The sequence below is a fragment of the Ovis aries genome, chromosome 24 (assembly GCF_016772045.2).
Source record: "Ovis aries strain OAR_USU_Benz2616 breed Rambouillet chromosome 24, ARS-UI_Ramb_v3.0, whole genome shotgun sequence".
In the NCBI taxonomy this organism is placed as follows: domain Eukaryota; kingdom Metazoa; phylum Chordata; class Mammalia; order Artiodactyla; family Bovidae; genus Ovis; species Ovis aries.
The window spans coordinates 27,007,653-27,033,082 of NC_056077.1; the positions used below are offsets into that span (position 1 = coordinate 27,007,653).

The 25,430-nt window shown below is 49.4% G+C and overlaps 2 protein-coding genes across 4 annotated transcripts; both read right to left on the reverse strand.

The window, feature by feature from the left end:
• Window positions 1-658: 658 nt before the first annotated feature.
• Window positions 659-16,412, reverse strand: QPRT (quinolinate phosphoribosyltransferase). The gene is made up of 4 exons (XM_027961531.2): window positions 16,350-16,412; window positions 2,085-2,620; window positions 1,222-1,353; window positions 659-1,148 (listed from the first exon to the last, which is right to left on the reverse strand). The coding sequence occupies exons 1-4, from the start codon at window positions 16,360-16,362 to the stop codon at window positions 930-932; spliced, it is 900 nt and encodes a 299-aa protein (XP_027817332.1). The 5' UTR covers window positions 16,363-16,412; the 3' UTR covers window positions 659-929.
• SPN (sialophorin) lies at window positions 2,830-23,855 on the reverse strand. 3 transcript variants are annotated; one of them, XM_060406250.1, is made up of 2 exons: window positions 23,675-23,855; window positions 2,830-23,133 (listed from the first exon to the last, which is right to left on the reverse strand). In XM_060406250.1, exon 2 carries the CDS (start codon window positions 23,115-23,117, stop codon window positions 21,786-21,788), a length of 1,332 nt encoding a protein of 443 aa, XP_060262233.1. In that variant the 5' UTR covers window positions 23,118-23,133; window positions 23,675-23,855; the 3' UTR covers window positions 2,830-21,785. The 3 variants fall into 3 exon arrangements, with proteins under 3 accessions (XP_060262233.1, XP_042096019.1, XP_042096020.1); XM_042240085.2 differs by lacking the exon at window positions 23,675-23,855 and adding an exon at window positions 23,492-23,544; XM_042240086.2 differs by lacking the exon at window positions 23,675-23,855 and adding an exon at window positions 23,415-23,544.
• Between the last annotated feature and the right edge of the window lie 1,575 nt (window positions 23,856-25,430).

Below are 25,430 nucleotides of genomic sequence, written 5' to 3' on the forward strand. Positions count from 1 at the left end.
AAAGTGAGGAATGAACAAGTTCTCACGTCCAACCAAAGAGATGGCAATAGTAGCCAGAGGCGAAACGTGAAATACTTAGTCATCAGTACAACATGGGCGTTAACCAAGTGTAATATTCCAGCTGGACATCAGACTGGGTCCACATATCCTTAAATATAAGACACCATTGATTGTAAAACACATATCACGTTGCGTTAAGTGTTCTGTCATGTCCGACTCTGCGACCGCATGGACTGTAGCCCACCAAGCTCCTCTGTCCGTGAGATTTTTCCAGGCAAGAATACTGGAGTGGGTTGCCATTTCCTTCTTCAGGGGAACTTCCCAACCCAGCGATCAAACCCATGTGTCTTGCATCTCCTGCACCAGCAGGCAGATTCTTTTATGTCTGCACCACCTGGGAATCCCAGAAACACACACACTTACTGAAAAAGAAAACTGTCAAACCAGTCCCTTCTTAGTACTTACAATTTCTATTTTATGCTTGTTGGAAGACTAATTTCCACATAGATCGTTATCATGTTGTACCTATAAGCCGCATGCACAGACCACAAGGGCTACGTGACAACCCATGTCTGTCTGACAGGGACCATTAGACGCTGTTAGTTAAGGCGACTTCAGTGTGTGGAGGGAAAAAAGAGTGCATCTTAGAACAGATGAATGATGGCAATTTCTAACATTTACTGAGCATTTACTCTGTGCTAATTACCACCCCCAAGAAGTCCGTAAGGTTGATTAGACCCATTTTACAGACAAGGAAACTGAAGTGAGCAGAGGTGAAGTCAGTCCTTCGCAGTCCCCCAGGCAGCGCGTGGCAGAGCCGGCCTCAGCACAGTCTAACGCCAAAGTGTCCTGTTGGCCACTGGACTTAAAGAAACCTTGAGGGTCCCATGAAACCACCTTATCCCACTGCCTGGGTAGCCTCCTTGGCTTTAGGAGCGGCGGGCGTGGGGCACTGGAGTGGCCCCTTCAGCAAACAGCTTGAGGGAGAAATCGAGGGCTGGGGCCGCCTGAGTCAGCATCCCCAAAGAGATGACATCGATGTGGGGCCCACAGAACTGCGGGAGGTTGTCCAGCGTGACGCCCCCGCTGGCCTCCACACTCACACTGGGGAACTGGGCCTTCAGCGCGGCGGCCGTGGGGTGCAGCTCCTGCGGGACACGAACCGGGGAGAGGTGAGAGCCCCCGACCCCGCCCCTCCCCAGAAAGCCGCCCCGGCCTCACCTCAGGCCTGAAGTTGTCCAGCAAGACGAGGTCCGCTCCTGCCTCGGCCGCCTCCACAGCCTCCTGCAGGCTGCTGCACTCCACCTCCACCTTCAGGGCAAAGTCGGCCGCCCGCCGTGCCGCCCGCACCGCCTGGCAGGCCGCAGGGGTGACAGTGAGACCGGGTGGCACCTGGCCGCCCCAGGGCAAGTGAGCTGGAACTGCCACGCAAAAGGCTCCAGATAGATAATGAGCTTGGGGTTCACAGCAACCCACTCCCGTATTCTTGCCTTGAGGATCCCATGGACAGAGGAGCCTGGCGGGCCACAGACCATTGGGTGGCAAAGAGTCAGACACGACCGAGTGACTAACACTTGGGGTTCATGAGGAAACGGGGCGTGGAAATGGCTTCTTGCACATTAGCACACACACATTAGGTGAAACCACATGAAATTACCATTTTTGTGAGGCAAAACAAGGCCAGATTCGGCACACTTTGGCATTTGGACCTGAGTTCAATCGATTCAGAATATTAAGACTCGAAAAGGTCTTTAAGCACAGTTTCACATAAAGGAAACAGGTCCAGGGAGTTCGAGTGACCTGCCCAAGATTGTAGAGTCATCAACACTGGCTTCCAATAGTTCGTCCTTTGCCCTGGAGCATCATACCAACCAGCTGAAGAAGGCTGGAGAAGAAGCAAGTCCAACCCCTCCCTTCACAGATGGAACCTCTGAGGGGTCGAGGAATCTCACATCCCACCCCGCCCCAGGCCATCACTGTTTCACCAAGGAGTGGCTGGGGGTCCCTGGTAGCGGGGAAGGACTGTGATGGGGGCTGGGGTTGGAGCAGGGCCAGGGTAGGGGCTCAGCTGGACAGATAGACACCTTTTTCACACCACCGGCTGCCATGACATGGTTGTCCTTCACCATCACCAGCCCTCCAAGGTCGTAGCGGTGGGCGGCAGCCCCGCCCACTAGGAGCCCGTATTTCTCCACCAGCCGGAAGCCTGGGGTAGTCTTCCTCGTGCCTGCCACATGCCCGGCCCAGCCGGTCCCCCTGGCAGTCTCTACCGCAGCAGCAGCCACGCTGGCAACTCCGCTACAGCGGGCCAGCGTGTTAAGGGCCACCCGCTCCCCCAGCAGCAGGCAGTGGGCAGGGCCCCGGACCTCAGCCACTTTGGCCACAGGCACCAGCTTTGATCCCTCAGGGAGGAACCAGGAGACCTGGCAGTTGACTTGGGCAAAGATGGCATCAAAGAAGGGCCTCCCTGCCAGCACCCCTGGGGACTTGGCCCACAGCACCGCCTGCGAGGGGGCTGTCCCCGAGACCAAGGCCACGTAGTTGAGGCCTGGGCAGTCCTCTCGGAGCCAGCTGTCTGCCAGGGCGGCCAGAGTGGCAGGAGGCAGCAGACACGCCAGGCCTGGGAGGGAAAGAGAGAGAATGGCATTACATGTTGGCTGCCTTTCTGATAGTTGAGTGATGGTCAAAATATTTAACCGCTGGCTGAATTGGGCACTAGCCAGTCAGGGTGAAGATCTGGGGGTCCTGGGAGAGGGCTGAGGCACTGGGTAGGCCTTGTAAGCTGAACAATGTTGCCAGATTGACCGAATGAAAATACAGGACACCTAGTTAAATTGATGTATTTATTTATTTTTGGCGGCACGGGCTCTTCATTGCTGTGTGCAATCTCTGTGCAACAAGGGGCTACTCTCAAGTTACAGTGCGCAGGCACCACTGTGGTGGTTTCTCTTGTTGCAGATGGTGGACTGCAGGGTGCTCGGGCTCATGTGAGAGCTTCCGGGACCAGGGATCGAACCTGTGTCCCTTGCATTGGCAGGCGGATTCTTAACCACTGAACCACCAGGAAGTCTCCTAGTTAAATTTAAATTTCTGACAAACATCAAAGTTTTTTTAGTATAAATATATTCTAGGCAATATTTAGGACATGCTTTCTCTTAAAAATTGTCAGTTATCTGAGATTCAACTGATTGCCCTGTATTGTATCTGATAAACCTAATGCTGGATCAACAGCTATTTGTCAACTACAAGAGACATGCAGCCACCTAAAATGTCATTCTGTGGCTTTTCCATCTGCCTTTCATAGAAGGATGGGTTATTTATTAGCTGAAGCTCCCAGGAGAACACGAGCTGTAAGTCTTTCCGATCCCTGTCTTTTCCATAGCACCAAGAATTTTAAAGCTGGATGTTCAGCTTCTTATAGACGTGGAGACTGAGGACCAGAAAGGAAAGGCAAGTCAACTGAGGTCACAAAGCAAACTGACAGCAGAGTGAGACTAGCCGGGCCTCAGGGTCATGGGCATCTGTGCTTCACCTTTGCCCTCCAAAACATGCCTTCTCTCTAGAGATGGAGTAGTATAAGGAGGAAAGAATATGGGGAGATTGTGTTTGAGCCTTTGCTTTTCGAGACAGAGCTTCAGGAGTGTGGCCAAGCCCTCTAAGCGTTAAGGACAAAGTGTTCTCTGAGGTCCTTACTGCTGGTTTGCAGGGCCCCTGTGTCTGTTGAAATGAGTGGGGTGACCACACAATGGTGCAACATTGCCATCTGTTAGTCAAGAGAAGAACTACAGCCTCGTGGAGGGCGCCGCAGATGGACTCAGCTTGAAGTGGGCAGAGGTGACAATTCGATAGCCTGTAAAGGGGGTTGTTTGTTTCCCCTCCTTTCACTCCAAGTTGAAGATTTTGTCTTTTGGCCACGCCACATGTGGGGATCTTAGTCCTCCCCGCCGCTGCAAGGATTGAACCCATAACCCCTGCATTGGGAGCATGGAATCTTAACCACTGGACCACCAGGAAGTCCTGCTCCAAGTTGAAGTTAAGGCCAGACGGTCTGGCTTGCTCTACTCTCAGAAGGTGCACGCCTGCTCAGTCGCTCAGTTGTGTCTGACTCTTTGTGACCCCGAGGTCACAGGAATGTAGCCTGCCACATTCCTCTGTCCGTGGAATTTTCCAGGCAAGAATACTGGAGTGTTGCCATCTCTTGCATTGGCAGGTGGATTCTTTACCATTCAGCCATCTGTGAAGCCCAAAGCCCTTCTTTTTCAGCCTTTCTTTCCCAAAACCAAGCACCTGCCCCTCCCCACCCCAGCCACAGATCTCTGTGCTTTCACCTGACCCTCCTTCCCCATGTTCTCTGCAACGACCCAAGTGGCTTCTCATTCCCTCCTCAGAACCAGCTGTGCCCTGGCCAGGTGCTGGGAACAAAGTCAATGAAAAAGACATAGTCCTGTCTCCACCATTCACGATCCAGCCAGGCAAAGGGCCAGTGAACAAAGAGCAGAGGTGGATGCAAAGGCCCCCACTCCATTCAGACCCAGGTGCTGTGATATTTACTTTTTAAAGTGAATTTGAATTTTTGGACTGGTGAGTATCAGATAAACAAACTGTGATGCATGTATACAATGGAATTCGACTTGGCAATGAAAAACGAAATGAACTACTGATACACCCAACAGGCACACATCTCAAATGCATTATTCTAAGTAAAGAAGCCAGATTCAGAAAATGACACGCTGGGACTTCCCTGGTGGCCCAGTGGTTAAGAATTTGCCTTCTAATGCAGGGGACCCCGAATGCTGTGACGAAAACCCAGCGCAGCCAAAAAAAAAAGTGACATGTTATTTGAGTCCATCTATGTAGCTATGTTCTGGAAAAAGCAAAATGATACAACAGAGAACAGGGGTTGCCTGAGGGCGGGGGAGGGGCTGGCCACAAAGGGAGCAGCACCCAGTCCGGGGGTGTGATTGAACTAGCCTAGATTTTGTCTATGATGGTGGCTACAGTACTGATGCACTTGTCATGACTCATAGAAGTTGACACAGGAAAGGGTGAATTTTACTGTCTGTGGTTATACCTCATTAAACCTGACTTTCAAAATCAAACCGTAAAAACGGAAATTTAAGTGGATCTCTCTCCCGCTGAAAGCCTCGCTTTCATTGTATCAGTGCCAGCTCTCTTGACTTCTTTCCATTTTTCATTTATTCTTTGGACAAATCCTTGCTGAGCGCTAGCTCTGTGCCAGGTACTAACTGCTGGGTGGCAGAACGGGCAGCTCTTTCTCTTAGCTTTCAGGCCTTCGCCTATGGTATTCTAAGGTTGTTCCTGCCCCCTGAAGTCCTGTTCCTCACCCTCACCCCAGACGCCTCCTTCACCTCTCAGTCCTCTTCAGATCTTCCCTTAGACATCACTTCCTTGGCCGGGGGCTCTCACAGACCCCCTAAACCAGGTCACGTGCTCACGCAGCTCCTTGTTCATCCGTCAATGTCATCCTCTGCTGGTGTTTTCTCCCCGGGGCCAAGAGGTCCACTGATTTTTCTGCTATAGCCCAAGTGCCTGGCACGCTGACCCAAACAAGTGTGCGGCTTGCATATTGACAATTTCATATTATTTAAAAATTATTTACTTTTGGCTGCACTGGGTTTTTGTTGCTGCAAAGGCTTTTCTCTAGTTGTGCCTAGAGGCTTCTCATTGCAGTGGCTTCTCTGGGTGCGGAGTATGAGCTCCAGGGCGGTGGGCTTCAATAGTTGTGGCCCGAGGACTTAATTGCCCCCAAGGAATGTGGAATCTTCCTGGACTGGAGATCAAACTCATCGTGTTTCCTGCATTGGCAGGCAGATTCTTAACCACTGGACTGCCAGGGAAGTCCAGTTTCACATTATTTTTATCTTTCGGTCATGCGAAAGGCATGTGGAATCTTAATTCCCACACCGGGGATCAAACTTGCACCCAATCGGCAGCACCTAGTCTTAACCACTGGACCACCAGGGAAGTCCCCTTATATTGTTTAGTTTGAAATTAAGTGTTTGATGATACTTATCTGAGCAGAGAGGTGGCACAGTGGAAGGAATCAGAGCCCAGACTCCAGGACCACTCAGCATGGGTTCCAATATTCTTCTATTACATTTAACTAAGTGATCCTGGGCAGGTGGCTCTACCTTTCAGGGGACCTTCTGTGTACCAACTGTAATAGGAATAACACTGATAACCCCATAGACTTGTTATGAAAATTCAGGGAATTTGTATTTCTAACATCCTCAAGAACACAAAGGAAATTCAACCCTGAATATTCACTGGAAGCACTGATGCTGAAGCTCCAATACTTTGGCCACAGGATGCAAAGAGCTGACTCACTGGAAAAGACTCTGATGGCTGGGAAAGATTGAAGGCGGGAGAAGGGGGCAAGAGGATGAGGTGGTTGGATGGCATCACTGACTCAATGGACATGAATTTGAGCAAGCTCCGGGAGATGCTGAAGGACGGGCAAGCCTGGCGTGCTGTAGTCCATGGGGTTGCAGAGTCAGACACAACTGAGTGACTGAACAATAGCAGGAATGCTGGCATACAGCAGGTGTGTTTGCTGGTGGGATGAATGAAGCATTTACCCAGAGCGAAAAGGAAGAAATGACTAACCGTCCCTGAGGAAGCGGGGAGTCTTAGTGGTCTTAAAGGATGAGTCATGTTTGCCAGGCAGGGGTGAGAGGGTGGGGAGGAGGGAGGGCAAGACAAAAAAGAGCAAGTGCTCGAGGTTCAGAAGCAAGAAGATAAAGGAGGTAAGGGAGGGCTGTGGAGGATTCATGGGAGAAATGTCTCAAGCTTGAGGCCAGAGTGAAAAAGGGGCTAAACCAATTAGCGGAGAACTTTGGACAAATCCTGGAAGTCATCATAGAATTTTAAAGGAGGGAATGGTATGATTACCACTTAGTTCTAGAAAGGTCACTTCATCCATCAACTGGAGACAGGTTGGGAGGCAAAAGGAGGCTGGGGCAACTGGCCGGAAAGAAAGTGAGGAAGCCTTGAACTGGGCAGAAACCAATGGAGGAGCCGGGGCGGGGTGGGGGTAGGGGTTGGGGCAGATGGAAGATAGTTTCTGAGGCAGAAGCCACATGGTCAAGGGAAGGGAGGGGCGGGGGAGGGAAGTTGAGAAAGGAGGGCCCTCCCCCTGGGCTGCACATCGGAAGCCCCTGGGAGCTTTCCGGTCTCTGCTGCTCAGGTCCATCCCAGATCAATCGAATCAAAATCTTTCCAGGGCGGTTCCCATGAACCCAAGTTTTGGAAATGCTCCCCATGGGATTCAGATGCACAGAAAGGTTAAGAACAAGTGCTCACACAAAACCACCTGTTGTATACCTTGGTTTATATGAAACATCCAGGAAAGGCGAATGGAGAGAGACAAGACATCAGATGAGTGATTGTCTGGGGCCAAAAATTAAACATGGGATCTTACTGGGGTGATGGAAATGGTCTGGTGATGGTGGCATAACTTGGTAAATTTACCAAAAAGCGTTGAATTGTCTACTTAAATAAAAACAAGCACCAATACTCTGCCAAAAGGCAGGAATCATTTTGCAACCTTAGTAACCTGGTGGATCCAAGGGCTGGATCAAAAGCCAACGTCAAGAGGAAAGTCAACCAGATACTGGCACTCCGGACAGAACACCCCCCAACCTGTGGAATATTCTTGGCAAAACAGCTCAACCAGAGTCAGATCACACTTCTAACGCAACCACCAATTCACAAGAAAACTGGAAGACAGAAGAATATGTTAAACCATACTACTGGGATATAGCCAGCCAAACTCAGACCATAGGAAACTCTCTAGAAGATAGCCCAGTTTCTTCTCCGTGCATGTGTGCTAAGTCATTTCAGTTGGGTCTGTCTCTTTGGTGCCCTATGGGCTATAGCTCACCAGGCTCCTGTGTCCATGGGATTCTCTAGGCAAGAATACTGGAGTGGGGTACCATCCCCTCCCCCAGAGGATTTTCCCAACCCCAGGATCCAACCTGAGTCCCTTACAGTCTCCTGCGTTGGCCAGAGTGTTCTTTACCTCTAGCACCACCCATACATTGCAAGGAAAACCAAAGATTAAAAGAATCTAAACCCATACTAACCAGTCACAATGGATCTTATTTGGATCTTACTTCAACCAAACAAATGGAAATCAGATTAGAACATTTACGAAACAGTTAAAAATTCGAACACTGACTGGGTATTTGGTAACATTAAGGAAATATTTTTTGAAGTGGGTTATGGTTGTAATACAAAAAAAAATTATATTTTAAAAACAGTTTAAAAATAACAAAATATTGAGATATTTATGTATGGAAATATTTGAGACCTGGGTTTCCTTTAAGATAGTCTTGGAAGTTAGAAATTAAAGGGTAGCAACTGACAAACAACTAATCTCAAAAATATACAAGCAACTTATGCAGCTCAATTCCAGAAAAATAAACGACCCAATCAAAAAATGGGCCAAAGAACTAAATAGACATTTCTCCAAAGAAGACATACGGATGGCTAACAAACACATGAAAAGATGCTCAACATCACTCATTATTAGAGAAATGCAAATCAAAACCACAATGAGGTACCACTTCACACCAGTCAGAATGGCTGCAATCCAAAAATCTGCAAGCAATAAATGCTGGAGAGGGTGTGCAGAAAAGGGAACCCTCCTACACTGTTGGTGGGAATGCAAACTAGTACAGCCACTATGGAGAACAGTGTGGAGATCCCTTAAAAAATTGCAAATAGAACTACCTTATGACCCAGCAATCCCACTGCTGGGCATACACACTAAGGAAAGCAGAATTGAAAGAGACACATGTACCCCAGTGTTCATCGCAGCACTGTTTATAATAGCCAGGACATGGAAACAACCTAGATGTCCATCAGCAGATGAATGGATAAGAAAGCTGTGGTACATATACACGATGGAGTATTACTCAGCTGTTAAAAAGAATTCATTTGAATCAGTTCTGATGAGATGGATGAAACTGGAGCCAATTATACAGAGTGAAGTAAGCCAGAAAGAAAAACACCAATACAGTATACTAACACATATATATGGAATTTAGGAAGATGGCAATGACGACCCTGTATGCAAGACGGGAAAAAAGACACAGATGTGTATAACGGACTTTTGGACTCAGAGGGAGAGGGAGAGGGTGGGATGATTTGGGAGAATGGGAATTCTAACATGTAAACTATCATGTAAGAATTGAATCGCCAGTCCATGTCTGACATAGGGTGCAGCATGCTTGGGGCTGGTGCATGGGGATGACCCAGAGAGTTGGTGTGGGGAGGGAGGTGGGAGGGGGGGTCAAGTTTGGGAACGCATGTAAGAATTAAAGATTTTAAAATTAAAAAAAAAAAAAGACAAATGACAAAATAAAATAAAATAAAATAAAACAGTTTAAGGAATAAAAAAAAATTTTAATAAAGATTAAATGGCATATCTTTGTAATTTAGAAAAATAATAAAGAAATTAAGTTTCTAAAAAAAAAAAAAAGAAAGAAAGAAATTAAAGGGTATGGGGACTTCCCTGGCAGTCCAGTGGTTAAGACTCCATCTTTTCCCTGCAAGGGGAACAGGTTCAATCCCTGGTCAAGGAACTAAGAGCCTACATGTGGAGTAGCACCGCCAAAAGAAAAGGGTGGGGGAGTATGGATGGGACTGGATTGGCCAAAAGTTGGTGGTTGTTGAAGCTGGATGATGAGTATGTGAGAATTCATCATACTTTTCTATCTACCTTGTGTACATTTGAAGTTTCTCTATAATGAAAAAATAAAACAGATAAAAATGGAAAGGAGAGAGAGGACCTTCACTTAGGATAAGGTCAAAGAAATTTTTGGGGAGGATGAATAAAGCAGTGATTCTCAACCTTGGCTATACAATGGAATTATCCAGAGAGCTGTGCCAAATGTATATAATGTTTTGGCCCCACCCCCAGAGATTCTAATGTAACTGGTCTGGAATGTGGTAACTTAATTCTAATTCATAACAGAATTGAGAGCTTCCGAACCACAGGACGAGAACCTGTGTGACTACTATACCTTGGTGAGCGCCAGATGCCTGGCACTTGCTATATATATGTGTAGTGTGCTGTGCTTAGTCGCGACCTTTGCAACCCCATGGACTGTAGCTTGCCAGGTTCCTCTGTCTGTGGGGATTCTCCAGGCCACTGGAGTGGGTAGCCTATCGTTTCTCCAGGGGAACTTCCTGACCCAGAATCAAGCGGAGGTCTCCTGCATTGCAGGCAGATTCTTTAACCAGCTAAGCTACCTGGGAAGCCTATATACGTATATATACACAAAGTCACAAATCCTACCTACTGCCCTTCTTCATGGCAGAGGTTACTAAGACAGAGAACCTAGGTTCAGAAATGCAAAGGGAAATTACCTAAAGAACATAGGACTTTCCTGGTGGCCCACTGGTTAGGACTCTGTGCTTTCACTGCAGAGGGCCTGGTTTCAATCCCTGGTTGGGGAACTAAGATCTCGTAGGCCATGCATTACAGCAAAACAAAACAAACAAACAAACAAAAAATTAGAAGATAAGAAAAGGAAATGACCAGCGTGGACCCTGGTCTTCCCTGTCCAAAGAAGGTAGTTTTAGCTTTAGAACCACACTGCCTCCTCCAGCAGGGCTTCCTGTCTGGCTCTGTTAGGCAAGATCAGCTATTGTAAATGCAGAATGTTCCTGAAAAACAAATAAATACATCTGGATTTCTTTAAGCCCCAACTCTCTTGTGCATTTCGAACAACAGAAATTCCTGTGGGGAGCTTTGAAAATAAGGCTCTCCTAATTAGCTGCTGAAGCTCAAAGGAACTGCACAAGAGAAGCAGGCTGTTTTTGCAGCTGCCTGAGCAGAAGTCGCAGCACTGAGGAAACAGCTGTAAGCCCTGTCTGTCCCGTTTTTATCCTCGCTGTTGTTCTATGTAAATAGTCTCTCAAGACACCTGAACTTCAGAGATTATAGTGTGACCCTGTGAAGTGTCACCTTGATCTCTCAAGGCAATACTTTCTTCACTGGTTATTCCAGAATTTTTAAAAATATTGGCATCTCTGGGACTCCCCTAATAGTACAGTGTTAAGACTCTGTGCTTCCACTGCAGGGGGAGAGGATTCGAAAAACTGGCATCTCTGTTTCTGAGGGAATCTGAAGCATCTGGACGGGGGGGTGGGGGGAGTTGGGCTTCCCAGGTGGCGCTAGATGTAAAGAATCCGCCTGCCTCTTGCTGGACGAAGAGATGAGGGTTCAATCCCTAAGTCAGGAAGATCTCCTGGAGGAGGAAATGGCAACCCACTTGAGTATTCTTGCCTGGGAAATCTCATGGAAAGAGAAGCCTGGTAGGCTACAATCCATGGGGTCACAAAGAGTCAGACGTGACTGAACTGACTGAGCATGCACACACACAAAGCATCTGGGGAAATTTCCTGCATTTATTTCTTTACAAATAATGTAAAAAGATGCAGGTAAACTGAAGACTCTGGCAGAATATTTGAAGATTCCTCCTCCCTCCTCCCACCACTGGCACTTTTGCTATTCTCGTCTGGATTCTGGATTGTTGACTGATTTTTTAGAAAACGTTCCCCATTCTTTATTTGGCTGCATCAGGTCTTAATTGCGCCGGGTCTTAATTACGGCAGCACTTGCCATCTTCTGTTGTAGTACACAAACCTCTCTATTGGTTTGGAATGGAATGCTTGACTCTGGAATGCTTGGCTCAGTAGTTGTGGTGAACGGGCCTAGTTGCTCCAATGGATGTGGAATCTTAGTTTCCCGACCAGGGATCAAACCAGCATCCCATGCATTCCAAGGTGGATTCTTAACCACTGGACCACCAGAGAATCCCTATTAACTGATTTTTCTATGTTGCCCTAACTGGCCAGTGGCTTGGTACCAAGAGCGAATGGGCTAGAATCAGAGCTCCCATCCCTGCATCTTTCCTCCAATCATGTAATAAGTACTTGATCCTGCTTTTGATGAACTGGCACAAAGGCAGGTTCTACAAATGCATGTAAGACAAATACCACAAGTTTCTGTTCTTAATTTGATGTATGACCGGGTGTAACCGTGTGTAACCATATGGCTTGTGCTTGGAACAACAGTGACTTATATGAGGCTGACAAAATGTTCCAGCTAAAAGCAAGTGATGATGGTTTTCCCCAACTGACTGGAAAAAAAAATTTAAATAGATGTCAGTTGTAAAGGTTTTGCATTTATAGGTTTTTCTTAAAACTCTGGTGCCTGCTACCACTTGTCTATAATAGAATCTGAAGTGACATCGTGTATAATAACAGCTAACACATATTGTCCTTCCCTAGACCTGTCCCAAGTATTTTCTCCATATTAATACATTTAATCCTCCCAACAACACTCATAAGGTAGGTACTATTATTATCCCCCTTTTACAGATAAGGAAACTGAGGCACTGAATAAGAAAGTAATTTGCCCAAAGTTCACACAGCTCCGAAGTGTGTGAAGGCAGGATAAGTCTAGGCAAGCTGACCCAGAGTCCCCTCACTTATCCCACCTTATCACATAATTCACTCAATTATTTTTTAATTATTATATATTTATTATATCACTATTCACAGAATTCTACAAGCCAATCCAGGGGTCCAGCGTTCTGTCTCCTGGTGCAGTAGGAATAGCCTGGATGGGGGGCAGGGGAGGGGATGGTCGGAAATGCCTGATTCGAATCCCGGCTCCATCACCTACATGCTGGGTGACCTAAGGCAATTTCCTAACCTCTCTGAGAGTCAATTTCATGAAAAAAGCACAGGGTTACAATAAGGAGGAAATGGACGGCTCATGTTAAGGGCCTGAGCCAACACCCACTCAGCTGGTGTCTTTGAACCCAGGGGTCTGACTCTGGCAGCTTTGTTCTTCCATCTACTTATTTGTTGATCCATTTGGCAAACACCAGATGGAGACAGGCTGGTTAGCACCCTGGCTTCCAGATAAAAAGTTTTCTTTTCCCTTTCTCTCCCTAGAGAGGCAAAATGACCTCCAAAGAGAACCAAAGGGGATTGCCTGTCACGCAAGTGGTAAAACAATCTACAGGGCTTCAGACAAGGAGAAGAGACCTGCGTTTAAGGAGAGAGCAGTAAGAGAAGGCTGGGGCTGGATGGGCAGAGGAAGGCCTGAGGCTTATGGAGCTGAAGGTGCACATGGTGAGAGAGAGGGCTGAGTGGGAGGAAGGGGCCAGACTGAGCAGGCCCTGAATAACAGGAAACAGTTAGGGTCTCACTTAACAGGCAATGGCAAATTCATCAAACTTTTGATCTGAAGTCACATGATGAAAAATGCACTTTTAAGTTTTCATGTGCAAGTTGTACCTAGGATTCTTTTTTTTTTTAAGATTTTTAAAAATATTTATTTATTTATTTAAATAAATGCTGTGCCAGGTCTTAGTTGCAGCCTCCCCCTGCCCCGCCCCTCCCAGGATCTTTGATCTTCACTGTGACAAGTGAGATCTTTTTAGTTTTGGCGTGTGGGATATTTAGCTGTGGTGTGTGGAATCTAGTTTCCTGACCAGGAATCAAACCTAGGCCCCCTACATTGGGAGCCTAGAGTCTTAGCCACTGGACCACCTGGGAAGTCTCATGCCTAGGGTTCTTGAAAGATGTAATGTGCTTAGTCTCTCCAGTTGTGTCCAACTCTTTGCAACTGCATGGACTGTAGCCTGCCAGATTCCTCTGTCCATGGAGTTCTCCAGGCAAGAATACTGGAGAGGGTTGTCACGCCCTCCTCCAGGAGATCTTCCCAACCCAGGGACTGAACCCAGGTCTCCCACATTGCAGGCAGATTCTTTACTGTCTGAGCCACCTGGGAAGCCCTGAAAGATATAAGTTGCAAAGCTACTGCAACAGCCTAGGCAAGGAAGCAGCTGCTGCTACTGCTAAGTCGCTTCAGTCATGTCCTACTCTGTGCGACCCCATAGACGGCAGCCCACCAGGCTCCGCCATCCCTGGGATTCTCCAGGCAAGAACACTGGAGTGGGTTGCCATTTCCTTCTCCAAGGCAAGGAAGCAGCGAACCAAGATAAAGGGCAAAGGGAGAACCTCTGTTTACAGGGACTGCCTCCTGCATTCCACATCCCAGACCTGGGATTCCGCCCCCTGCTCACACTTTGGCCACCAGCCTGCCATCTGCTTCTCCTTCTTCTTTTAAAATTTGAAGGGAGGAGGGAGCGGGGTTCAGGATGGGGAACACGTGTATACCTGTGGCGGATTCATGTTGAAGTATGGCAAAACCAATACAATATTGTAAAGTGATTAACCTCCAATTAAAATAAATAAATTCATATTTTAAAAAGTAAATAGATAAAATAAAATTTGGCTGTGCTGGGTCTTGGTCACTGCAGTGTGCAGGATCTTTAGTTGCAGTATGCAGGATCTTGTTCCCTGACCAGGGACCAAACCAAGGTCCCCTGCATTGGGAGCACAGAGTCTTGGCCCCTGGACCGCCAGGGAAGTCCCAGCCTGCCATCTGCTTTTAGCCCAACTCTGTCCTCGCCCCTCCTCTCCTCTGCGTCCCCAGCCTTTGCCTCACCCCACTGATCTGACTACTCCTTCCTGGCTGAACTCCCGGTCAGTGATCCCAGCACCAACCCTTCTGGCTGGGTTAAACTTCAGTGTCACCTCATGCGTGAAGGCCGCCACTCAGAGGAAGGCTCCCCCAGAGGGAGACAGGACCAGAAAGACGTGGCGGTAGATCCACAGCACACAGCAACTGTCTGGATATTGGGGTTCAAGGGAGAGGGAGCTGTCAAAGGTGACCTGAGGTTTCCGGTCTGAGTGGGAAGCTGGCGAGACATGAACAGAAATGGAGCTGGTGGCACCAGAGGAGTTTGAGTAGACACACCAAGCACATTTCCCCAAAATGGGGTGGCCTCGGAGCTGGAGAGACGACTGTGAGGACCCAACACCGTCACCAGTGTAACTGCACTGAGTGATCTCTGTACCAGGCGCCTGATGTGTATTATCTCCTTTAATCCTCACCACAACCCGAGGGTAGGCACTGTTTTCACATTACCCAATGAGGAAACCGAGGCACAGCGAGGCTAAGGATCTTGTTCAAGGTCACACAACTGGCTGGTGGCAGGGATGGGACCTGAACCCCAGCTCTAACTCTGAGATCATTTCTTTAAAACAAAAAAAATTTGTTTATTTACTTAATTTTGGTTGCGCTGGGTATTTGTTGCTGCACACCAGCTTTCTATAGTTGCAGTGAGCGGGGGCGGGGGGGGGCTACTCTTGGTGGCAGCGCACAAGCTTCTCATTGTGGCAGCTTCTCTTGTTGGGAGCACAGGCTCTAGGCCCACGGGCTTCAGTAGTTGCAGCACGCAGGCTCAGTAGCTCCGGGCACACAGAGTTTAGGAGTCCGTGGCCTGTGGGATCTTCCCAGATCAGGGATTGATCCCGTGTTCCCTGCATTGGCAGGCGGATTCCTATCCACTGTACCACCAGGGAAGTCCTCTGAGATAATTTCTAAACTAAGAACTGGTCTTGACCCCCCAAGAGCTGGTTCCACGGCCAAGCCAGAGGGGCTAGGTGTGGGCCCTGAAGAAGCCTTGGACCAGGAGAGGGAGGCCAGAGCTGGGGAAGGAGAAGCCTGGAGAGAGGACTGTGAAGCTGCAGGGAGCCCTCCATGTTCCTGTCACTTCCTGCCCCCATCCCCAACCTGAGGAGCAGGAAACTATTTATAGTATTATCATTTTGCAGATACAAGGAAATGGGGCCCTGAGACCTCAAGTGACTGGCTCAAGGTCACACAGCCTATTTCTAGTGGAGGTTGGATTCGAACAGGAGGCTTTTTGACTCCAAAGCCTGGCCTGTGCCATCCTGCATCCAGCCTCCTCTGGGCATCACTCCTCACATGTGTTAGAATCCCAGGACTCACAGGACTCAGGCCCCCTCCCCCGCCCTCGCGGTGCATGGGACAGGACTTTGCCTCACTCCTCCAGAGTTGTTAGCGAGGGACAAAGTCCGGAGCTGCTCCAGCCTCCCTGCACCTTCAGCACCCCCAAAGATGTGGCCACTTCTAGGCCATCCCCGAATTTCCCAGAGGTCAAGCCCCTTTCTTCCCCAGAGCTCAAATGAGGACCCGTGGTGGAGAGAGAAACTAGAGTGAGATGAGGCCTTTGGAGGGCAGAAAAGAGTGCTTGGGGTCAGAGAGACTGGAGGGAGACAGGGGTAGGTAAGAGAGTAGCTGGTCCAGCGGAGACTCGATCTCAGAGGAGGAAGGCTGGGGACGGAGGCGAGATGGGATGCAGGGATGGGCAGAAGAGGGACAGAAGGTGGTGCAGGGACACAGGGGAGAGAGGTCTGGGAGGCTTCTTTACCTTCAGGGTCCATGAGAGCTTGGAGCTGGCCGACTGGTGTGTCCACTGCTGGATCCAATGTTTGGAGAGGCCGGAAGCTGGGGGTGGGGCTGCTGGAGGGAGGTGGGTGGGGCCAGTCTGACCAGCCCTGTCACCCCACCAGAGCCCTGCCCCTGTCTGGGGTTCCCTCCTGCCTCCAGGACACTCAGCCACAATAGCTCAGAAGTCCTCTCCTCCTTGAGCGGAAGGTTCCTATTCTTGCCAGTCACCAGCCTCCCCAGCCCTGCCCCAGGGCCTGTGCTCCTTCCGAGGGTTGGAGAGCATTTTTATAAAAAAAAAATAATAATAATAATTTTATTATTTAGTTTTGGCCGTGCTGGGTCTTCGTTGCTCACTGGCTTTGCTCAAGTTGCGGTGGGCGGGGTCTAGTCTCTAGCTTCACTGCAGGGGCTTCTCGTTGCGGTGGCTCCTCCTGTTGCGGAGCTCGGGCTCTAGGGCACGTGGGCTCAGTTGTTGTGGTACATGGGCTTAGTTGCTCCTCCCTGTGTGGGATCTTCCCAGATCCAGGATCAAACCCGTGTCTCCTGCATTGGCAGGTGGGTTCTTTATTAATACCACTGAGCCACCCGGGAAGCCCCTGGAGAGCCTTTCTGATGGTGCACTGGGGAGATCCTACATCCACCCTTTTTGATCTCAGATACCTCTTTACCTTTTTCTGTTCCTCCATTTCCTTAGCTGTAAAATGGGGGTAATACCATCCTCATGGTTTCAGCTGACACTCAAGTGAAAAACTCCACGGGTGACATAGAGTAGAAACTCAGCGAATAGCCACTTCCCTTCCCTTCCTTCTTCCCAAAGTACTTTCAGGTCCCCGAACAGATTAGAGCCGGGCTTCTGAACAAGAAAACCAGGAAAAACTGCCAATTATGGTACTGGGACTTCAGGCAAGTTCCTGTTCCAGAAGTGCTGGAGATTCCATTTCTTCATCGGAACCACCTGCTAAAGTTGCTGGGACCATTGACTGATTGCTAGACCCTGGCCTCTTCCCAGCCTTCTCGGATTTCTGCCTCTGCGGGCGGCACTCGACCCCAGCAGGGACTGGACTCGCGTGAGGCAAGCAAGGGTCCTGCGGCACAAAACTGAAAGAGCTCAAGCTCGAGCTCCATTGTTGCGCCTCCATCCTTGCTTGCCTCTGTCTAGTCCAGGCTAGCTCCTGACAGCCCTTCTCCGAACCATTTCTCCCTTTCTTCCCCCTAGACGTCATTTTCTCTTGGTTTCTTTCCTCAAGGCTCTCTTCTGCCTCCTGCAGATCCTTCTTCCTCAAATTGTGGTGTCCCCTCAGTGTGGCGAGGACTGTTCCTCTTTCCCTCCTGGTGAGATACATGCTAAGTCGTTTCAGTCGTGTCCAACTTTGCGACCCTATGGACTGTAGCCCACCAGGCTCCTCTGTCCATGGGATTCTCCAGGCAAGAATACTGGAGTGGGTTGCCGTGCCCTCTTCTAGGGGAATCTTCCTGACCCAGGGATTGAACCCATGTCTCTTCCTGCAATGGCAGGCAGATTCTTTACCACTCCCACCACCTGGGAAGCCCCTTCCCTCCTGAGTACACAGCTAAACTACATTTCCCAGCCCCCGGGGAAAGAGACCACCATGTGACTGAATTCTGTCCGGTGGAATGTGAACAAAAGTGATACAGGCCACTTCCAGCCTTCCCATGATCCTCCCTAGGAATGGCAGAGCCGTAAGATAGAAGGAGCCTGGGTCCCTGAGTGAGCTCGTGGAAGGTTGCCCTCCAAATACCAACATTAAATTGTTGCATAAGCAAGAAAAAGCTTCTTTTGAGTTCTACCCCTGAGATTTGGCAGTTGCTTATTAATAGCAGTTAGCTTGCCCTAACACAAGAAGATTCTCTCCACAGCTCTTCCTTTTCTCATTCTACACAATGAATGATACAGTTTATGCATTTATCCATCAGTGCCATTATTTAAATTGCTATGCAAACTCAGATGACTCTTTATTTCTCCAGCTCTGATCCCTCCAAAATTTCAGGTCTCTACTTCTAACATCCCTCCTGACAGTTCTAAAAACAAACTCATGGAGAGTTCCCTGGTCACTACTGGTTAGGATTCAGCATTTTCACTGCTGTGGCCTGAGGTTCAATTCCCCTGGTTGGGGAATTGATGTCCTGCAAGCTGTGCAGAGCAGGCAAAATATAAATAAATACATAAGTACAGAAATACTCATGTTTTCTCCCCAAACTGCTCATCTCTCTGCATTTTCACATAATTATGTCAGCATCTTCATCTCCCAAGACAGAAACCTTGGAGTCCAACCTCATTCTTCCTCTCATCATCTCAATAGTCAATTAGTTCCACAAATCTTATTCTCTGGATAAATATATTTCAAGCCTGACCTCTTCTTTTGCCTTAGACCAGACTCCCACCCTATCTAACTTGAACTAGGCTGATGCTCCCATCTCCGGTCGCACTGCCTTCAGGCCATGCTCCTGGATGCCAGTTTCAGTCAAAAAACTGATCTGGCTCCTCCTCACAGGGGGGACACCCCCACCCTTCCTCTCTGCGTGAGCATCTCTGCCTTGCTTCTGTGTTAACTAAACAAACTGTTTCTCTACCTGCTCTCCCACTTGTTGTGCTATCTCTAATAATTAACTTTGTACCTGCAAAAAACAAAGTCAAAAGACATCTGATCCTGCCATGGCTTAGGTGAAAAACATCATTCGCTCATTCTTTCATTCATGTACTCCTCCATTCAGTAAACACACATTAGGTAAGCATGCCAGGCTCCGGAATCTGGAGTCATAAAGACGACAGGAACAGGGGACACCTTCGCATGATGACAGCCCAGCTGTTCTTACTGTCACATGAGGCACTGTCGGAGTGGAGGAGAAACCCTCTGCTGGGCATGGAGGCAGCGAGGGCGGCTTCGCAAAGGCAGTGACATTTGAGCAACATCTTGATGGCTAAGAGGAGGTTGGAGGGAAGTCAAGATGCGTGTGGGGTGGGCAAGATGGGGAGTGGGCGGGCTTCAGGCGGAGCATGCGCAAATGCAGGAGTGAGTATGTGGCCCTCTCCATGGCTGGCAGCACTGGGGATCTGGGCCATGGTCTGGCTAGCTGTCCTGAAGACATGAGCTGGGCAGGCAGGTTTGCTAAGAACCCCAGGTCTGGCCATGGTCTGGCTAGCTGTCCTGAAGACACCCACTGGCAGCTCATTGCTGGGGATACACAGATGATCTCCAGAATAGCCTGAGTTTTCTGATGGCTAATGGTTGGACCCCAAACCTCCCCAAAACAGGAGCAGACTTATGGATGCAGAGGAAAATGAAGTGTAAATATCCACTTTTAGAAACGAGATATACTTTGAACCATGCTTTGAGACCCTTTTCCTGACTGGAGAAATGAATTACATGACTAGATTTTTCAAGACCAAAACCCTCTTCCACCTGGAATTTGCACTGGATGACAAAGCTGTATTTGTAACTGATTATAATGTGCACTTTTGAAAATAAAATAGGAACATGCGTTTTAAAATATAAGATGAAGAATAAAATACCGTATATGGTTGGGTGTGTGAAGTATTCTGTTATTTAAGATACTAGAAAGTGCTGGCAATTTTGCAAAAGAGGAAAAATGTTATTTTACCATCAGGACAAAATTAGTATTTTAAATATTTTATTTTTTATTTATTTAATTTGACAAAGGGTACGGGTTCCATACCTGGTTGCAGAACTAAGATCCCTCCTGCTTGCATGGCATGGCCAAAAAAAAAAAAAAAAAAAAAAAGGCACCCAGACATGTGTGGGGAAGACTAGATTTCCACCCCCGCTTCCCCAGGTGTGGGTGGCACAATTCTGGGTGGGTCCCTAGCCACTTTCCGCCACTTCTCTCCCCATCTCTCCCCCACCCTCCCATGAACTGTCTGACCCAGCCCTCTCCCTGTCTCCCACATCCCCTCCGATCCAAACCACCTGGCAGTCACACCACCATGGTGTCCCTTGGCCTCTCCTTTTGTAGGTCAGTACGTCTGCTCTTGGTCACTGCTCCTCTTAACAACTTCCTCTTTGAAAATCCTCTTTGTTCTGGGGAAATACCAACGGCCTCCGGGTCCACGTGGTGCCCAGGGCACTGGCCTGGGCTGGTCTCAGAGATAGTGCAGCTGGGTCTGGTCCCCTTTTCTCCATCCCAGAGCCACAGGGATGCTCCTGGTTCTGGGACCTGTCACAGCTCCCTCTCTCACAAACACATTAAACGGGTAACAGCATCAGTGAGTCCTGGGACTCAGTGTGCCCTTTGGAGGGGTGGGGGGGGAGGGGAGGGGATGATGGATGAAAGAGTGGGGGGTGGCAAGTCGGGGAGGGTGTGGCTGGAGGGGTGGGGGGGGAGTGGGGATAGGGGTAGAGGTTACGGGGTACTTTGAGGCTGAGTGGAAGAACGACGCTCAGTCACACATGCAGTCTTTCTCTCACGCCAGGCCAGACAGAACTAAATTTTCCATCCCCACCCATCTGAGCAAAGACAAGGGCGCCTATGTTCTCAGCACCTCTTTAGGGTGGCATCTCCCCCGCCTCCGCAGCCTTTCCTGCCCCTCCCTCACACTGTCTGTACTGCTCCCCACTGTCGTTCACAACATCACCAAGTCCTTGCCTCCTGCACACAAACCGCACGCATGAGTGGACCCACGCTGACGCCAAGACTTCTAAGAACTACACCTGCCCAGAAACTTCTCACCTCTGCTCTTGGGAGGAGAAACAACCGAAGCCTCTGGCCGCCTCCATCCAGAGTTGGGGGGAGTGTGGCAGCTGGGACCATGGGCCAGTCTAGGGGCCTGGGGCTGTCACAGATACACTGAAAGCACCCCAAGGTGACGCCATCCAGCCCATGCTCTGGGCCAGCCTGGCACAGACCAGTGGCACCCAGAGTTACAGGCAATTCATGGGCTAATCCACTACAAATGTCCCAATCCATGGGGCCATTATGTACTTTCCAGAGTAATCCTGAAGTGGGAGGTTGCTGGGTTGCCAATTCCTTCTTCCCTGATATTTGTGGGGAATCAGCTGAGAAATCATCAATCCAGGAAGTCTGGCATTTCCAGAGACTCGGCAGCTAGTTTCAAGGACCAAAATGTGAAGAAAATGTGATGGGGAGAAGTAGGGGTTGATGAGGAAGTTTCATTTGTTCCATCTGCAAGTGTTCAGTGGGTGTAGGCCCTGGTCTGGGTGCTGGGGGTGGATGCTGGGTGAATGCTGGCTAGAAGAGCCAGGGTTAAGAAGCTGAATGAAGATTGAGGGTGAAGATGCTGTATTAAAATCCAAAAAGCGCTGGGTGAAAATGCTGGGTGACGGATGAGGAGGCTGGATATCAACCTCTTGGTGATGATGGGAGGGAAGGTGATAAAAGCAGGAATGGTTCTAAACTCTAGCCTTGAGATTCTTGAGCATTAAGGGGTCTCCACCTCTCTCACTTCTGGCCCATTAGAAGTAGGGGCCTCTGCACCCTCATCCTCTTTGCACACCAGCGGCTCCTCTTCCCCCTTTAAGCTGGAGGCTGCCCCTGCCTTTAGCTCCTCCAGCGCCATGGAGCCCTGGCGAGACTTCCGTCTACCAAAGAAAGTGGTGAGTGTGGGTCGCTGGCCAGAGCCCTCCCTGCGGGGGCCATCAGAGTCATTGTTCCCCCCAGACGCTCCCTCTGTCGCTGTCATGGCCTCCTCATCAGACACCCGGGCGACCCCAGCCCAGGCATCTACCACCCCGTTGCGTTTTCCACTTCTGCTCAGTGTCAGGACTCCCGTCTTCCGCTTCTGCCGCCGGAACCACAACAGGGCTGATGCCACGAGGACAACGACCACCAGCAGGGCCACGAGCACAACCACCAGCAGGGTGCCGTTTGTCCCCTGAGCTGGAATTAGTTTGTCCCTCCTGCTTATGTTTGCGGAGGTATTTGGGCTGGATGTTGTTACGCCACGGCTAGTGGGGCCACTGGTCCCCATGGGAGTCTTGAGAGAGGTAGCTGGCATGGTGATCAGGAGTCCACTGGTCCCCTTGGAGGTCTTAGGAGGGCCAGTTTTCATGATGACAGGGGATCCACTGGTCATACTGATGGTCTTCAGAGAGCTTGTTGCCATGGTGACAGGAGGTCTGCTGGTCCCACCAGAGATCTCCAGAGAGCTAGTTGCCATAGTTAATAGGACTTTGCTGGTCTCACTGGAGGTCTCCAGAGGGCTAGTTGCCATGGTGACAGGGGTTCCACTGGTCCCATTGGAGGTCTCCAGAGGGTTAGTTGCCATGGTGACAGGGGTTCCACTGGTCCCATTGGAGGTATCCAGAGGGCTAGTTGCCATGGTTTCACCAGTCATAGTAGGGAGTCCTGTAGGTTTCATTACTGAGACACCAGGTATGCTGGGGGTATCAGAGATTTTCATGGGCATTGTTGACTTCTCGGTTGAATCTTCCTGGGATATTGTTGACTCAGATACAGGACTGTCCCTGCTGGCAGCAGGGGAAGTTTCAAGAGAGGACACCACATTGGGTATATAGGAAGGTGGGAAGGTCTGGTGCTCAAGGTTATCACTCATCTTAGAGACCTTGTTTGTTGTAAGACTGGTAGTCACTGAGTTGACTGTTGGCTTCCCAGAGACCGAAGAAGAAAGAAAGTCTGTTGTGGGTTTAGATATCCACAAAGGAGAGCTGCTTGGAGACACTTCAGCCAGGTTTTCCACCCTCATGCTCCCGAAGAGGACGAGAAGCAGGATCATTTCCAAAGCAAAAGGCATGAGCAGGAGTTGGGACCTGAGGGTGGGGAAGTTGGAGAAGTAGAGCACATAAGGATCTGTGGGTAGGGGGAGGACCGAGCCAGGCCCTCCCCTCCTGCCCACTTCCCTGCCAACTGCCGGTTCAACGGCTTTTTCCACCCTTGCTTTCACTAGTGTCAGAAATAACAAGATACTGGCTGCACCCCCATCAACTCTATCCCTCAGGACCCCTCGGCGCGCTGTAGCCATTGCCATCCCATCCTGCCCTGCCCTGACCGCATGCAGCTCCGATGGCTCCTCGTCCTTTTTTCCCATTACCTGGCAAGGTCTTCTCAAGCCAGAGGCACATTCCCAGGTCCACCGAGGCCCCTGCCCCACCACGTCCCGCTGCTTACCAGCTCACTTGAAAAGGGCACAGGGCTGCGACCAGGCTGCTCCAACTCCTCCTGAAGCTGGGGCAAGACTGGCGGTCAGGGGCCCCAAGGGGAAAGGAAGTGGCCCTGGCTCCACCCACTCCAGCATCCTGCCCCACCCTCCCCGCTCCTACATTGCCCTGTGATGAGAGAGGCATCACTCACTTTTTGAGGGTCCCAGGTGATGACAGGGGCTCTGAGGTCTCAGCTACAGCAGGTGGGGATGGTGGGTGGGTTCTGGAATGGGGATTCCTAGATCTTCACTGGAAAATGGGATGGCAAGTTGGTGACTCTGGAACAGGTATAGGGGTCACAGCAGAGCTGGTGGAGATGGGTGCTTGAAAACAAAGGGGTGTGGAGGAGGAGATGGGAGGGGAAGGCGGTTTCCTTTGCCTTTGTGGTCCCCAGGCTGTTAGGTGCGCCCCCAAGGCTAGCACGTCTTCTGCCCCAGGAGCTCCCAGGAAATACCAGGGCAAGAGGAAGCCCTTGACTCTGGCTGGGGGCAGTGAGAGCCTTTGCAGGCTGCATGAAATTCCTGGTGGGCTCTGGACTTCTCAAGAAGCTGGGGGTGGTTACCACAACAGCCCCAGGCATGGACTGCCTGACTAAACCAAAGTGGTTATTGAGCACTGAATATGCAGTCCATGGGGTCACTAGGAGTCGGACACGACTGAGCGACTTCACTTTCACTTTTCACTTTCCTGCATTGGAGAAGGAAATGGCAACCCACTCCAGTGTTCTTGCCTGGAGAATCCCAGGGACGGGGGAACCTGGTGGGCTGCCGGCTCTGGGGTCGCACAGAGTTGGACACGACTGAAGCGACTTAGCAGCAGCAGCAGCAGCATGCTATGATCTTATTTTTTTAATTTTTGAAACTTTGTATTTATTTAATCACTTTTACCTGTGCTGGGTCTTTGTTGCTACACAGGCTTTTTTCTAGTTGCAGCGAGCAGGGGCTACTCTCCAGGGAGTGGTACTTGAGCTTTTCACTACGGTGGCTTCTCTTGTTGTGGAGCACGGGCTCTAGGGCACGCGGGCTTTAGTAGTTGCCACACGTGGGCTCAGTAGCTACACCTCCGGGGCTCTAGAGCACAGGCTGAATAGTTGTGGTGTATGGGCTTTAGTTGGTCCACAGCATGTGGGATCTTCCCAGATTAGGGATCAAACCTGTGCCTCCTGCATTAGCAAGTGGATTCTTTACCACTGAGCCACCAGGAAAGCACCCTCCTTTTTTTCATTTTAATTGGAGGATAATTGCTTTACAATGTCACGTTGCATTCTGCTGTACAACAACATGAATCAGCTATTAAGTATACATATATCCCCTCACTCTTGAGCCCCCTCCCATTATGCTATAATCTTATTTTTGCAAAAGACTAATAAAAATGTGGGAATCTACATGGAAGACACTGAAAAGATATCTACAGAGGGATTAACAAATTTGTTGGGTAGGAATGAGCAGAGTTCTCTATTTTCTTCTTTGGGTGGTTGCTGTTTTTTCACTTTCCTTGACTTTTGGTATATATATATGATTTTTTTTCTTTTTTTACCTTTCTTTTTTTAAAAAATCAAAACTGGTATTTATGTTGTGCTCAATCACTCAGTCCTGTCCAACTCTTTATGACCACATGGACTGTAGCCCGCGAGGCTCCTCCATCCATGGGATTTCCCAGGCAAGAATACTGGAGTGGGCTGCCATTTCCTCCTCCAGGGATATTTATGTTGTACAAGTACTAATACATGTACATGACATGTGACCAAAACAGGCCAGTATCAGGGCCTGGGACTGCACCTAACTCACAAGCTAATGAATTAGTCTGACAAAGACATGAGACTCCTAAGTCAGAGACACAGAAACCCACCACTCGTCACTTAGCAAACAGCAGATGCGCTACGTCTGCTTCAGTACCGCTTACCCCGT